This window comes from Sphaeramia orbicularis, chromosome 16, assembly GCF_902148855.1.
Source record: "Sphaeramia orbicularis chromosome 16, fSphaOr1.1, whole genome shotgun sequence".
NCBI lineage: Eukaryota > Metazoa > Chordata > Actinopteri > Kurtiformes > Apogonidae > Sphaeramia > Sphaeramia orbicularis.
Genome location: NC_043972.1, coordinates 23,540,938 through 23,557,188, shown reverse-complemented (window position 1 = coordinate 23,557,188; position 16,251 = coordinate 23,540,938). Strand labels below are relative to the sequence as shown.

Sequence of the window (16,251 nt, the reverse complement as noted above, 5' to 3'; positions counted from 1 at the left end):
TGAATTATGCTGCAAATTATACTGAACAATACCTGCTGTGTGGAGAAAAATGCATGTGGCCAAACACCACTGTTGCACAACTAATGTTTTCCCTCGCAGGAGGTGATGGTGCATAAATGAATCCACATCTTAATTGCTGTGTGACTGTATTATTACGCCCCCTGGTGGTGGAGTTGAATACTGTTTTGCAGTCGAAGACATTTCAATTTCTATGCCGTCCTTGTTTCCGCACGGACAGATTTCAGAGTAGCACCACACGGTTCTCCTATCATTAAGGTTAGTGTTTGTAATTTTTTTGCTCAGTGTTCTTTTTTTCTTCACAATTAAACTAAGAATAATCACCACAGTTGTTTTGCATAGTATGTTTTCTGTAGATGGTTGTATTTGTAGATATTTCAGTTAAAAAGCAACTTAATCCTTTACATGTAACGTTCAGTGTCACGGTTTATTCAGTCATCAACTTAAGGAAAGACTTTTTTTTTTTTTGGTGATAAATGCAGAGGTTTGCATGTCAGAACAGCAAACTACAGCGGTTCCACCAGGAAATTTATAGTATGAAGCAAAGCACTTCTGTGGCTTTATTCATTGTCAGTATTATTTATGTCATGCTAGTGGGTCCAAGTCAGCAGTAAAAGCATCTTTATGGAACTCAGGTGTGATTTATCATACAGCTCTTGCTACTTTTTAACTAATGTATAACCACCAGAGAAAGTGCTATGCTTAATTTCAGCTTTGACAGGTTATTCTAATTATTTGACAAAGAAATTTCTCTAATATGTGGATGGAGTTGATTTAGTTTCAAAGCTTTTGTCTAGCTGCTGTGAATTCATTCCTCTAAGTGTCTACAGGTTTTATTCATAGAATGGTTTAGATTAGGGGTGTCAAACTTATTTTAGTTCACGGGCCAGATTCAGCTAAATTTGATCTGAAGTGGGCCGAACTGGTAAAATAACAACATAATTATACAATAAATAATGTCAACTCCAAACTTTTCTCTATGTTTTAGAGCGAAAAAAGTTAATTTATATTATGAACAGGTTTACATCTACAAATTATCCTTTCAAAAGATGTGAAACACATGGACAAACTAAAAAAATAAGTATAATTTTAACAATATTCTGCCTCAGTTTATCATTTACACATGTACATTATAACTTACAGATCACAGTGGATCTACAAATACACAAAACATTGAGTAACAGGCAGAATATTGTTAAAATTTTACGTACTTCTCTGAAGACATATCAGGTTATTCACATTTTTTGCAAAATTATGCATGAAAATATTTACATTTTCAAAGAGAAAAATTTGAGGTTGTCATTATTTATGTATTATTATGATAGTATTTTACTGGTCCTGCCCACTTGAGATTGAATTGTTCTGATGTGGAACCTGAACTAAAAGGACTGTTAATATCTTCAGTGTAATTTTTGCATTTCACAAATTCATCCCAAGGGCCGGACTGGACCCTTTGGCGGGCCGGATTTGGCCCCCGGGCCACATGTTTTTACACCTGTGGTCTAGATATATACTTGTATAAGGGTACAAACAGATACTTTATTCCTTTCTATGCAGAGGCAGGATGGTTCTCTGTGCAGTGAGACGACACCTCCTGAGGAGCAGAAGCTGTGGATCCTGGGTCAGGTAAAGAAACCTGGACAACGATGGTTGTGCTGATTTAGTTTAGTTTATTAGTTAATTGTATCGTGGACAATTCCAATTAATTAACTGTATCAATAACAGTAAAAAGGGGCAGCTTTAGCCGACATGGCTAGTATCCTGCTGTAGTCCCCGGCCTGATGGTAATAGGTACCCTAAAAAAAGCAATATATTACACCACATTAATTAAAAAGAGAGAGTTAAGACAGGTAAGAGACAAGATAAATCAATAAAGATGAAAAGATAAAAGAACAGTGAAACATCAGTACAATCATACAGAGACAGCACATATAATCCAAACATACAAAAGCAGCACATACAATATCACACACAATACATCAACACACAGACAGGGATGTAAACAGACATCACATATGGACAGACAGTATCCATGATCATGACACACACATGACACAGAGCCATATGTTAGTGTGTGCAGGTGTAGTTGTAGGCAAACCACGTTTTTAGTTTGGCTATAAAAGTGGAGTATGTATGCATATCTTTGATGTGGGGGGGAAGTGAGTTCCAGTTTTGTGTTGCTTTAATAGAAAATGATAATTGATAATTTAAACTTAAGCAGAAAGTTCCGGCAGAACTCAACCTACTTCCAAAATGAATGAAGGAGAATAACTTGCAGCAGGTCAAAAAGTCCAGCTTCACTTGTCATGTAGAACAATGTAACCCTAGATCAACATGGTTTGATCATGATGAAGCTCATGAACCCTGATGGAGGCCACGAGCTGAAATGCATTGGTTGAACTTTAGAGTGGAATGCAGTTGTTCTATATGACAAGAACTGCTGGAGTTCTTGATCCAATAATGTGCAGATTAACTAAAAATCAAGACTTAAATAATGCAGAAATAAGTGGACAAAGCCAGATGTTGAAACTCTAAAATCACAAGCACATATATATCAGCCAAAAAGCACTTTTTAGGGGTAAATAATAATAAAATAATGAACTTTATTGCAGACACAAGCCCACATAACACAAGCCTACAATGTACACACAACATACAGAATAAATAGAATAAAATCTTTAAAGTACATCTCAGTAGAATCAGAATCAAGAATAAATACATTTCAGGGGTTAAGTTGTTTACAGTTGGTTTGTACTGTATTTTATAGATAAAGGAATGCATTGAAATATCCCTCGTGCTATTGTGAGAGAGCACACTGTTAAATTTAGCTGTAAATTATAATCCTGTTAAAAATACAGTGTAAAGACAACAGACACTCATACAGTAACAAAACTAGTTGATAAAGCAACTGTCCTCTTGTGACTGTTGTTCATGCCCAACACAAACATACTATTCAGGGTTCCAGTGGGGTCTTAAAAAGTCTTAAAAGTCTTGAATTTACAAATCTGCATTTAACACCTTAAAAAAAGTCTTTGAAATGTATTACATTTGATATGGTAGGTCTTAAGTTCTGTTACCATAAACTTGATGTTTTGTTTTGTGTTTAAATGTGTTTCTTAAATGTCCAAGCTGCAAAGAAACTAACGTTAGTTGACTCAGTTCCACCTGTTCCAACCCGACAATTTATATTGAAATTAGTAACCAGTTATTGCTAACTTTGCAGCCCCCAGTGAGAAATGACTCAGAACGGTGGGAATCAAGGTGTTGGAGTAAATAAATACATTTTAAATACAGTCACGAGTTTTTGCCAGTATGGACATGAAATAGGGTGTGAAATGGGCATTAAAATCTGTTCTAAGTAGTTTTTTTTCTTATTATTTTTATGGCAGTTTTTTGTTTTTCATTCAGCAAAACTGTCTTCAAAAGACTGGACACAAAACAAAACATACACAACAGCTCTTGCACGAGAAATAATGATTTAAAAAAACACACAAAAACATAGCTTAACACAGAAGATGGTAGATCAGACTTACAATGTACAGGAGTCACACTTATGAATATCATTTAAATGCACAACAGTCCTTTTAACAGGGTAGAAGAGAGGTCCAGTCCAGTGTAGTCCAAAATGGCCGCCATACTCTGTAGAAATGATCTACACTGTCATGTATGATATCCATAAGATATTCTAGGGGGATCAGTTCCTCTAAGTAGTTTTAAAAAGTCTTAAATTTAACTTGTAGAAACCTGTAGGAACCCTGTTTCTTTCCCTACTTTGGATTTTGATCAGTTGCATATGACTCCTTTCAGACTGTTGCAGAGACAAAGCAGCGGTGGCGTTTACTCCAGCATCCATGGCTTCAACCCGGAGGAGATCAGAGAGAAGCTGCAGGCTTTTCCAGGAGGATCCATTGATCTGCACAAACAGGAGTCTGGGATCGCTGTGATGACCATTAACAACCCCTCACGAATGAACGCTTTCTCTGGTGAGGTGACAATAACACTGCACTCATTCAACTGTACGAACATGGAAGAAGAATTGAGTTGTTGACAAAATAAACAGAGTCCTTGTTTGCTTTTAGGCAGCATGATGGTGGACCTGGAGGAGAGGGTGACTCAGCTGGAGAACTGGACGGATGGTAAAGGCATTATTGTCCTCGGGGCTGCCGGGACCTTCTGTTCTGGGTCAGACCTGAACGCTGTCCGGGCCATATCTAACCCACAGGTGAGAAAGTGGAGAAATAATATGAATCAGACCTACTTCTGTGTCAGATTCACTACATGGCTTTATCTAAAATGTATGTCTGTGCCTTTTAGGATGGGATGAAGATGTGTATGTTCATGCAGAACGCTCTTACAAGACTGCTCAGGTAAATAAAATACCTCTGAATTCTATCCCTTACACACTTACAACTTCACAGTGTTCTGACAGAACTGTTTTCTTAGCGCAGGTTACCTCTGATCTCAGTCGCTGTGGTGGAAGGGAGGGCGCTGGGTGGAGGTGCAGAACTTACCACTGCCTGTGATTTCAGGTAAAGTTGAACATCCTGTTGATTTTTACAACTCCTTATATACATCAGATCAGCTCATTCTTAACATTGTTTGGCATTTCTGACACTTAACCCTGTAAAGCCTGAACTATTAAATCATTGACAGAAAATTCCAGTTCTTTGAAACTGGAGCCTTTATTGGTCCTTCGGAACAACCCCAGCATTTTTTTTTTTCAACTATCATTTCCATGTATGAGTTTAAATTTTGTATCATATTTGATACATCGGGTCTCAATGCTCAAATATTATTTTTGAACAAACAAAAGCATAATATAACATAAACATGTCTAACAAATTGGTTAGACAAAGTTCTACCTCCTTTCTCATTATTGACAGTCTTGTAGTGTCATTGAAAAAGCCTCTGGTGAATGAATTCCTCCCCCCTGGTGGATTATTTGTGTATTGCATGTATCTAATTGTATACATCACGTTTTTCAAGGAAAAAAAATCACACTGATATCATGCTTGGAGTGAAAAAGTATAAATAATGTTTAAAACCTATAATCATTAAGGTTGAGATATATTTTATAATCCAGTACTGTCTAGGGCAAATAAAGTATGAGACAAAAATGTAAATGTGGACATCAAATATAGTCTTTGAAAACAATGAAAATCAATCAGCTCTTTTTTTCTTTGTTTTTTTAAAGACATCATTTAGAAACAATAAAGTTGATTTTAGGACTCCCAAACAGTTATGTATCAGCTACAAATGACAAAATAAGTCTATCTTAAAGTTTTTTTTTACCTTGACTGTGCCCAGAGGCCATGCTAAATAATGCTGATTTTCATATTTTGTCATTTTCTTTATATACTTTAGTAAATTTTGACATTTATTTTTATTTGTATTTTACATTTACACACAGACGTTCACTCATGTCCATATATTGGTAAAAATCTGTCCAAACATTGTATGCGTTTTGCTTTTATGTGACCCCACAATGCTGTAAGTAAACTCTTATTTGTCCCTCTCACTCTTAGATTAATGGTGACAGGCAGCGTCATCCAGTATGTTCATAAACACATGGGTCTGGTCCCAGGCTGGGGTGGTGCCGCAAGACTTGTGCGCATTGTCGGAAACCAGAATGCACTAAAGCTTCTTGGCGGCGCTCTTAAAGTGGACCCAGAACTAGGCTCGCAGATCGGACTGGTAGATGGAGTCCTAGAGGTCCCTCAGGTAGGGGAGGGGACAGAGACGGTCCTACAGCAGGCGGAGAACTGGCTGAGCCGCTACACCAAGGGCCCTGCAGCGGTGATCCAGGCTGTTAAAAAGGTAGTGTTGTCAGGGAGAGAGCTTCCTCTGTCTGACGCTCTGAGGACTGAGAAGGACGTGTTTGGGACTGTGTGGGGTGGACCGGCCAACCTGCAGGCCCTGGAAGGCAAACCGAAACACAAATGAGGTAGAAGCACTTTTCCGACTGTATTTTTACGTGTTTGTGCGTCTCACTTGACAGATGGACATTTACATGACATTTCTGAATCCGCCTACTTCTGGTTAAAGGCTGCTACATGTTGGACAAATCTGCCCTTCCTTCAAAGACCTGGAAGTTTCAGAAATGCAGAGTGTGTTGAGACTGTGTGAGAGTGATTTTAAGTTTTCTTGTTGTTTACATGTATTCCTTTGACATAAATATATCTGTAAAAAAAAGTCTAATGTCGTGACAACTTGGAGGACCTGAAGGAATTAAATAAATGATATTAAAGGGGTCATATTTTGCTAAATCCACTTTTATTAGTCTTTGGTTCATTTATTTGTGTATTTGGACCCTAACAGTTCATAAAGTTTGAATTTGAACCCTCCAGGTGCTGCAAAACTATCTTTATATTCATTTTGGCAAAAAGAGTGGATTTCTACAACCTGTTTTAATTCCTGCTGAATTTGTTACCTCTATAACTAGTTACTTCACAACATTTGCACATAAAAGGTCAAGATTTCTGATGAACATTTCTCTGAGTACGACATAATTGTCAGCAGCAGCAGTTGTAGTCCTTACTGAAACTACAGGGTGTCCCATAAGTCTCCATACATGGGAAAAATAAACGTTTCTTGACATAAACCATTTTTATGTATATAATATGCTCTCTATGACTGCCATTTTGTCTGGAACACATTTCAATGCGTGTCTGCTGAAGAACTATAAAAAAGAAATGTAAAGAAATACATGTTAGAACCATATATGTATGGAATGTATTATGTCTCCTATGTATGGAGACTTATGGGACACCCTGTAGAAAAGCACTCAGAGAGTGCAGATCTCCGCTTAGGCAGATCAGTGCCCCCGCCCCCCGATCACCACCAAAATGTAATCATTTGTTCCTTGTGCCAGTGTCAACATTTCCTGAAATTTTCATCCAAATCCATCCATAACTTTTTGAGTCATCTTGCACACGGACAGATAGACAAACCAACGCCGGCAAAAACATAACCTCCTTGGCGGAGGTAAATATGTCCAAACTTCGAGCAGATTACCTAAAATGTTCAGTTTCTGGTTGAACAGGACAGAGCAGCACAGCCAACATCCTGGAGGGGGTGGGGCGTGAAGTGGTTCATTTGCATTTAAAGGGCCAGCGCTCAAAACGACCTTTCTGGTGTCATTACTCAGAAATAGGGTTGAAGACGGACCTGTGGAGTTGAATTAATGAAGAATTCAGACCCAAGCAGAGCATTTATAGTTTATGTAGACCACAGGGAAGTGTTTTAAAATGAATAATTCCATTTAAAAAAGGAAAATATCACTCCTTTAAGATATTAAGTGTATTTTTAAGACAAATTTACATTATAACTACACTGATGTAAATGGCTCCAGTGAATAAATTCCAGCGTGAAACATCCTCGAGGTCAGGGGTGTAAAACATATGGCCCGCAGGCCAAAAATGGCCCACCAGAGGATCCAATCTGGCCCGTGGGATGAATTTGTGAAATGCAAAAACTAACAATAAAGGGTGTCAAAATTATTTTAGTTGAGGGTCCACGTACAGACCAATTCAATCTAAAGTGGGTCAGACCAGTAAAATACTACTGAAATAACCTATAAATAATTAAAAACTCAACATTTTCTCTTTAAGTGTAAAAAAGTAAACTTGCATGAAAATATTTGCGTTTATAAACTATCCTTTCACAAAAAATGCAAATACTCTGAACAAATATGATCAACTTGAAATGTCTTAAGAGAAATAAGTGCAATTTTAACAATATTATGCCTGTTACTGAATGTTTTGTGCCTTTTATAGATAGATAGCTGTACTTGATTTATCCCAAACTGGGAAATTAGTTTGGTTGATCCACTGTGATCTGTAAATTGCAGTTGCGTAAAGGATAAGCTGAGACTATTGTTAAAATTTGACTTATTTTGCTTAAGAAATTTCAGGTTCACATTTTTTACAGGATAGTTTGTAGATGTAAACATTTTCATCAAGTAATTTGACTTGTTTCACTCTAAAACAGGGAAAAGTGGAGCTGTCATTGTTAGAGGTTATTATTATACTGGTATACATGTGAGATCATAATGGGATGTATGCGACCCCTGAACTAAAATGAGTTTGACACCTGTGCTCTTCGTCTACTACATTATTACATAAAAATCATTGAAAAAAAAAACAAAACAGAGTATTAAAGTTGATTCTAAAAAAAAATGGAACCTTGACAGTAGATAATACTTGAAATATGGATGAAAAAAGCGACAATTTCTAAAACCAATGAAAATCACTGAACAGATGGAATTCAATTTAGTGTCAACGGAATGTGAAATATGGTTGTCATCTTCCCTTTCCTTCCTGAGTGTTAGGGTATTGAATAGACCTTTTCACTTTCACAGAAGACATTTTGATTTGTTGAGGTAGAAAACACAGATGAAAAAGGTATGGTTAAAATGGCTGCATCTCATTTATATTTATCACTTTCTGGCCTTGGAGTCTGGTCTGAATAGAACAGACCCATTATTAATGTCAGTAATATCAGTGGTGCTTGATTTTACAAGATAAGATTTCAGCTCTGAAAAAATATTGGCGTGAAATTGACAGATTGGATATAAATGTCATTATCTCCAGTAAATATTCATTTAAAATATTCTAATCGATAGTGTATGAATCCTTAAATTATGGCATAAAACACAGTGATCTTGACCTTTGACCCTGAAATATTAATCTGGTCATCCTTGAATCCAAGTGAACATATTTCACAAATTTAAAGAAACCTCCTTAACCCAAAAAGACCCAGTGCTACTTTTATGAGTCCCCAACTGAAATTTTCTCTATATCTAACCTTTCTTGAATGATTTATCACCATTTATTTGTAATATTATCTTCTCTATTTTGTATTTTATCAGTATAAATCAGGTATTTTCCTATATTTAATTCACTGATCATATAGATGTTCATTAAAGCTCAGATTAAAGTTGAAGGTTATGGTGTCAAAAGCAGAGAAAACTGCAGAATAAGTGACTTTTTCAGTTAAATATATCATTAACTGAACGTAAACCAAGCATTTCCGTCCACTGTCATTGATCCAACTCCATGGGTTTTACTGGTGAATCAATGTTGTAGAAGATGATAGTGTTTCCACGGTAACTACAGAGTCTCTGAATGTCCAAATGGGTCATATCTGATGACCATTAAAGATAACAAACTGTATTTTACACCAGTTATTTACATGTATTGATAGGATTTGTGGTTTTCAGGTTATTAAACATTATAGATCATTAGATGCTTTTGGCCACAGTAGATATTGAGTCGTTATGGGTTAAGGCGCTCCTGCGATATTCAGTCAATGCAAATGGGACAAAGGCATGATAAAGACTTTCAGGACTAGGTTGTTCATCTTTATGTCCCTGCTGTCCCTATCACTCATAGAAGTGAAGGCTGCCTCTCCTCAAAGTCTCCTGAAAATGTGATTATGGTAATGATTAGACCGCATCGGGCTGAGTCTAACCCAGGCAGATGGATAGTAGCAGTGTACAGATAGACACTGATGAGACAGAACAAGCATGAAGTATCAGCATCTGTCTGGTAGATTGAAAGTAGTGCTGCTTCAGTCCGACCGCTTCGCCGCCGTTTTGTAGGTCAGCTGATCTGATTCCTTTGTGTGATTATTCTCTCTGTGCTGTCTATTTTCAGCAGAGGGAACATTATCTGGATTATCACTACTCTCATCGTTGTGCAGGGAAGAAACATTTTGCTGAAAATCTAAAACACAGACTTTCTGCCTGTTTGAAGCTCGTCAGTTCATATTTCACTTTATTTCATTTAGTAAAAATTCGCTTCACTTTAGAAACAGGCTGTACTGACTGAAATGGCAAAAAATGAGGCAGGTCTCTGGGGGATATGAGGCCTTTAGCTCCAGTTCCTTTCCCAGAGGTCATGTTTCCTGGCCAGAGACGGAGCTGCAGCACCAATAACCACTGCAGTCAGGATAATTAAACCACCACAAGGTGAACCAAGACAAGAGATTATATCAAGAACTGATCTCATTATAAGGCGCTTTAGAATTTTAAATGGTTAATGACAATAAGGTTATTATTTTTTTTTATAATTCACACCCTTTTTTCGTAACAAAATCTTGCCAAAGGAAGTATAGATATTATGTTTTACTTCCTACTCAAGTCTGGCTTTCTTTTCAATACACAGACTTAATACAGGTGATAGTGTGGAAAAAAAGGGTGTGAAATCCTGCTCACAAAGGCCTCCTTGATAGACCTGCTTACATAAAATCACTAACACACACCCTATCATGCAGTTTATTATAAAGGATGAAGATTCAGAGACAAGTGCGCAACAATCTGACTGTTTTAGGATGATGAAATGACACAATTTATTCTTAAATTACAAACCATGTAACAAAAAAGTAGCCAAGCAAAAACCGTTACACAAACTTTATTTGTCAGAATGAGAAGTCTAACTGAGCTTATGATGTAAGCATGTAAGACATAGAAATAAAAACAGAACTTCAAATTTCTGCAGTATGGCCGAAAGCAAATGGTGTGTTGTTCACTTTCTGCCTCAGATATCATACCTAAAACAGGATTTACAACCAGGAACGCAAGATACACAAATTAAAAACATTTACTCAAACTGAATCCAAAAATATAAATTCTCGACATCCTGCCAACCAGTAGTGTTTAAATAACTCTCTCTTCAAACACGCACAAAGCCCAAAACTTTGGAAACACACCAATTGAAAATACCTTAATCAGGGACAAGAAGAATTTAATGAGGCAACAGACACCTCAACAACTTTAAAAGGTAAACATGGATATACTTCACATTAAAAGCCAAGTCTTTCAAGCTGGAAATGTTAAAACACAGTTGATAATGTAATTCCATTAGCACATTGTTTAACAAGATTTCTTCATCTTAGATTTTACAGTTTCAGAAGCTGCAGGTTAATTGAAATGACATGAGAGCCTTGTACTCATGTGGGCTCCTGAATGACATTACTATGTTATAAAACACTTAGTGTGAACGTGAAACACCCACATGGTTCCAGAGCTTCATTTACTATTTCTGTTTTCTTCTTCAGGATAAACAATGATTAAAATTTCTTCAAACCGGCACAACCAGCTCCAAACAGCTTCAGTTAATGGATTAGTTTCAGAACTTGGAAGGAAAAGCTTCACAATCATTTAAACCTGAAGCAGGGACATATTCAGGTGGGGTAGAGACTGGGAACACGTTGTCAAGGAATTAAATTATTTGCTAGAGCAATCAGATGACCTGAGCTCGGAGAAGCCCATTTTTCTGTGCTATGTTAGCTGAGAGAGTTAAGGTGTTTATTAGAATGCAGCCATTCACAATTATGATAATGAAAGAGTTCCACTTCCAGGAATAAAATCCTGATTTATACTATTTCTCACTGCATGTCACAGGTCTGTCTGGGACTCCCAGAATCCCTCTGGGCATTTTGCTTATTAATTTAAAGACAAGATGATTAGCAGAGGCAGGATGGCAAGCTAAAAGAACAGATTTGATATGCCTACAACCAAATGGTTTTAAGTTTGCAGAATGATTGTACAGTTGTCACAACAAGTCTGTTACACCCACCTCACATGATGGACTGGTTGATATAGAATTATAAATAAAAGAGTTCACAGCTCATTACAACACACTGTACCCATCTGTGTGCCAACTTGTAACTCTGTCATGACTAGAATCACTTCACTTTCACTGTTAAGTTTTAACAAACAAGAAAGAAGGGAAAAAAAGACAAACTCAAGTGTGTACTGCCCCTCTACTATGTTAATGAGCATTCCACCCACATTTGATCTGTGACAGAGTGTTTAACAGCATAAAATAAGGAATAAATTAATGGAATGGAACATAGCCATTTGTCAATGAAGGTATCAGCAATAACTTTACACTTCAGTCACTGTACATTGGCCATCAGGCATTCTGGACCTTCCACTGCTACTTGTTGAGGAAGGGGTAGAGGCAGACTCTGCACCAGGAGGAACTCTGTCCTCTGGATTCAGTCTTTGTCTGCGCGACCTGTCCTCCCATGGATCCACATGCTCTCCATCTCCCCCCTCCTCTTCTTCATCCTCCTCTTCTTCATCATCGCTCCAGTCTCCAGAGCCAGATTCGTCCACTGATGTGTGAGGGTCAGAGGACCTTGAGGGTGAGGCCTCATCCTCCTCATCTTCTTCTTCTCCCTCCCCAGCTTCAGAGCGCTCATGAGAAGGTGTGGGCCGGGGGCTAATTTGCATCTGTGAGAGAGCATCCTCCAGAGAGGTACTACTGTTGCTCCCAGGCTGGCCCCCGAGGGAAGTGGGTGGTCTGGCACTGGATGGAGGCGCTGCAACAGTGGAAGAGTTACCTGTAACCTGCTGCTGTGCACCTGATATAGAGGTATCTGCCCCGTCAGCTGAGTTTTCTCTCCCTGCAGCCCCAATGGCCCCAGTAACACCATCAGTGTCCAAACGCAGTCCTGCCACTCCCTTCTTTGGGATATCCAAAATGTCTCTCTTCATCTTGCGTCGACGACCATGCTCATTGCGCCTATACTGCACCATATTCTCCAAGTCAGCTACATACAAAAACCCTGCAATGAGCATTTCAGCTGTCTTCTTGCCCTTGGAGAAAGCGTCCTCCAGCTCACGGCTGGTTCGCTCATCATACTGCCACCAACCATTCCGACCCTCATAATACCAGGCGTGATCACTTGCCGTCCCACCCCGACCCCCTGCTGATGCTTTCAGCTCCTCTGGAGAGAGGAGTGTAGGCCTTTCCAAAAAGTCGTCCGGTACTTCCTGTCTGCAGAGTGCACAGCGTTTACTCTGCCAGGATGCTCCCTTCACACACAGGAAACAGAAGACATGATGGCATGGCAGCTGGACAGGGTGGATACAGCTCTGCAGACAGATGGCACACTCTGGTACAGACAGGGCAGGAGATGAGTTGCTGGAACCAGAGCATGATGATTCTGCATTGTTCCCACTTCCACCACTGCTATTGCTGCCCTTCTTACTGGATGGAAGGGAGCTAACAGTGTGGTCTACCTCGCCACAACTAGCCATCCTTAGGAAGTACTGAGGAAAAGGAAAAACGCAAGAGGTGGTCATTTTAGGCATGGGAATTATTTTGTATTGTTGTAAGGCTACAAGGCAGAATTCGACATTCAAAGTATAATTTCCTTGCCCCCTATACAAATATTTATTAATTTAAATTTAACGTGTATGTGAAAGCCTCGGCAAAGGTGAAAAGGAAGCAAAATAACTCACTCTTCAACCATTTCCATTATCAGCTACAGAAAAAACAATCTGTTTAATTTTTTAAGTGCATGCCCAAGTGGACAAGGCTTAGAACTATACATCAGTAGCATTTACAGGCTTAAAACAGTAAGGAATGCTAAGATAACACAGATTACAAAACAAGGACATTTAGTGTTGTTTCTACAGTCACACAACTTGTGAACTGTCAACTGAAAACTGGTATGACTTTCAAGTTAAAATAAAACTAATGATTGTAGAAGTGCCTGTATGTAATTGATAATAGTGAATATAACAGTAACTTAGGTCACCTGTGACCTCATATAAAGAGTGACACATAGGCCAATTAATACTCACTGGAGGTTCTCTTAATGCCGCTGTATCATTAGTAGTGCTAATAGGACTTCAAACTTGCCACTGTCAAAGAGAAAAAATAGACAATTGGTGATAATTTTCTTACGTATATCCAGAAAATAAGTAAATTTATACATAAATCAGTTACTTTATGCAATTAATGTATGGTATTGTATTCAAACTTCGTAACAAACAAGTTGTAAGTCTGATCTTAAAACATAATGGTTACGTTAATGATAATTCTCTCTGCTATGTTTGACGTGTAATACGTTAACTACGTTAGGGGTCACTTGACTCTGCGGAACAAAGGGCTGCTCTGTTAAATGTAATTTATCGCCAAGCTGTCTGCTTTTTCAGCTTACTGTTACATAACAGCCAAACTGGAATCTTTAACAATGATCAACACAGTTCACATTAATCTACAAAAATCGACTGCTAACGATTCACTTTCTCTCACGGGTGACAGTGTTCAACCCAACTAGTTAACGTTTAGCTACTCAACAGCTGCTCAAAATCAATACGTTTACTGTGACAATTACAAGTACACATACAAGTCAAACAGTACTGATGGTTCTCTAGACTGACAAAGCTATCATAACAATAAAAGACCTCGTGTAAAGGGGTAAACGCTATGAAGACTGACTCCAGCAAATAGACGGAGTTCATTTGACGACGCTAACGTTAGCTTATTTTAGCTTTAGCGGGGTGACATAAACAGCAAGGGGAAGCATTTTCTCACGACACAGACAGTGAAACGAATAAGTACGCCGCGTACCTTAAGATTCTGCAGTGCTGGTATTGTGTATAGTTATAATTAATATTACGACACTAATTTCCAATGCAAATTTTGTGACTCCCGACGTTAACTGGCTTTGTTTTCCTCCGAAAGAAGAAGCCAAAGGATAAAGGCAACTACGTACGCTTACGTGATGACGCAAGTTGACGTAACATCGCACGACCCTTATCTTCGACGCATGTCAGTTCACGAGTCTTCCTGTTCGCTTGTGGCTAGAGGACGTTGGTGTCACAGAGGAGAGGGGCTCTTTGGTCTACTTTTACCTGCTAAACTGAGGAAATAACAAACACAATCAAGATGTTTTCACGAGCCGTAAGACCTACCGTCAGCCTGGCCCGCTGCTTGTCCACCTCTGCGCAGAACAATGCTAAGGTAGCAGTGCTGGGAGCGTCAGGCGGTATAGGCCAGCCGCTGTCTCTGCTGCTCAAGAACAGCCCGCTGGTGAGTCAACTCTCCTTGTACGATATCGCCCACACCCCCGGCGTGGCTGCAGACCTGAGCCACATCGAGACCAGAGCCCAGGTGACCGGCCACATGGGTCCCGACCAGCTAGATGCGGCTCTGCAGGGCTGCGATGTGGTCGTGATTCCTGCCGGTGTACCCAGAAAACCCGGTATGACACGTGACGACCTCTTCAACACCAACGCTACCATTGTAGCCACCTTGGCCGATGCCTGCGCCCGCAACTGCCCCGAAGCTATGATCTGTATCATCGCCAATCCCGTCAACTCCACCATCCCCATTACATCAGAGGTCATGAAGAAGCATGGTGTGTACAACCCCAACAGAGTGTTTGGAGTCACAACCTTGGACATTGTCAGAGCAAACGCCTTTGTGGCAGAGCTTAAAGGTCTTGACCCTGCTAGAGTCAATGTCCCAGTCGTTGGAGGTCATGCTGGAAAGACCATCATCCCACTCATTTCTCAGTGCACACCAAAGGTTGAGTTCCCTGCTGACCAGCTGGCTGCCCTGACTGGCAGGATCCAGGAGGCTGGCACAGAGGTGGTGAAGGCCAAGGCCGGAGCTGGATCTGCTACCCTCTCCATGGCATACGCTGGTGCCCGTTTCACCTTCTCAGTCCTGGATGCCATGAATGGAAAGGAAGGTGTGGTGGAGTGCGCTTATGTAAGGTCTGAGGAGACAGAGTGCAAGTACTTCTCCACACCTCTTCTCCTGGGGAAGAATGGCATTGAGAAGAACCTTGGTCTGGGCAGGCTGTCTGCCTTTGAGGAGAAGCTGGTGGCTGATGCCATGGGTGAACTCAAGGGCTCAATTAAGAAGGGCGAGGATTTTGTGGCTAACATGAAGTGAACAGGGGGCATTGACATAGTTGAAAGCAGTATGTGTGATCGATGATTTGTTTCGTCTTAAAGGCATTTGGGTACATCCCAAGATCTGTCACAGTGTTTCCTCTTTTGGTTTTGTTTTAGCAGTGAGCTTTATTCAGAAAACTCGGTTCTCACCTTGATTCCTCTTCCTATTAATTATTTACCATGTCTCTTGAAACAGAGCTTTATCTTGCACTCATAATTTATGTAAATACTGTACTGTGACTTATCTACATTTTACAAATGTCAAATTTAAAGAAAAACTCATATTTTCATGTACAGTCTGTAAGGGAGAATTTGTCTGCTGAATGAATGAGGAGGAAATACTGTCTCATACCTGATGCTTCTAGATGTTTCTTGATGAGCAACTCTCCACTAATAAACAGATTAGCTTGAAAAAAAGTGATTCTTTATTTCTTTAACACACAATAGATTGGGCCTTAGTGCCTGAAACACTGGATGTTTGAGGTCATTGATATGTTGCACAACAGAGATCAGTGGAAACAAAGATT

The 16,251-nt window shown here is 39.3% G+C and overlaps 3 protein-coding genes across 3 annotated transcripts; 2 read left to right on the top strand and 1 right to left on the bottom strand.

Moving 5' to 3' along the window:
* The first annotated feature begins 229 nt into the window (after positions 1-229).
* On the top strand, positions 230-6,288 carry echdc1 (enoyl CoA hydratase domain containing 1). Its single transcript, XM_030157224.1, has 7 exons — positions 230-276; positions 1,576-1,644; positions 3,826-4,001; positions 4,098-4,240; positions 4,333-4,385; positions 4,467-4,547; positions 5,544-6,288. Exons 2-7 carry the CDS (start codon positions 1,583-1,585, stop codon positions 5,959-5,961), a joined length of 933 nt encoding a protein of 310 aa, XP_030013084.1. The 5' UTR covers positions 230-276; positions 1,576-1,582; the 3' UTR covers positions 5,962-6,288.
* Positions 6,289-10,337: 4,049 nt separating this feature from the next.
* LOC115435046 (E3 ubiquitin-protein ligase rnf146-like) lies at positions 10,338-14,539 on the bottom strand. Its single transcript, XM_030157222.1, has 3 exons — positions 14,391-14,539; positions 13,619-13,678; positions 10,338-13,081 (listed from the first exon to the last, which is right to left on the bottom strand). The coding sequence occupies exon 3, from the start codon at positions 13,067-13,069 to the stop codon at positions 11,909-11,911; it is 1,161 nt and encodes a 386-aa protein (XP_030013082.1). The 5' UTR covers positions 13,070-13,081; positions 13,619-13,678; positions 14,391-14,539; the 3' UTR covers positions 10,338-11,908.
* Positions 14,540-14,583: 44 nt separating this feature from the next.
* On the top strand, positions 14,584-15,853 carry mdh2 (malate dehydrogenase 2, NAD (mitochondrial)). Its single transcript, XM_030157223.1, has one exon. It carries the CDS (start codon positions 14,709-14,711, stop codon positions 15,720-15,722), a length of 1,014 nt encoding a protein of 337 aa, XP_030013083.1. The 5' UTR covers positions 14,584-14,708; the 3' UTR covers positions 15,723-15,853.
* Positions 15,854-16,251: the final 398 nt, after the last annotated feature.

Bases quoted from the DNA above. Each gene is read 5' to 3' on its own strand.
- echdc1 (XM_030157224.1), top strand. From the start codon at position 1,583: ATGGTTCTCTGTGCAGTGAGACGACACCTCCTGAGGAGCAGAAGCTGT. The intron at 1,645-3,825 runs GTAAAGAAACCT...GACTCCTTTCAG, and splicing joins AGCTGTGGATCCTGGGTCAG to ACTGTTGCAGAGACAAAGCA. The intron at 4,548-5,543 runs GTAAAGTTGAAC...TCTCACTCTTAG, and splicing joins ACCACTGCCTGTGATTTCAG to ATTAATGGTGACAGGCAGCG.
- LOC115435046 (XM_030157222.1), bottom strand. From the start codon at position 13,069: ATGGCTAGTTGTGGCGAGGTAGACCACACTGTTAGCTCCCTTCCATCC.
- mdh2 (XM_030157223.1), top strand. From the start codon at position 14,709: ATGTTTTCACGAGCCGTAAGACCTACCGTCAGCCTGGCCCGCTGCTTG.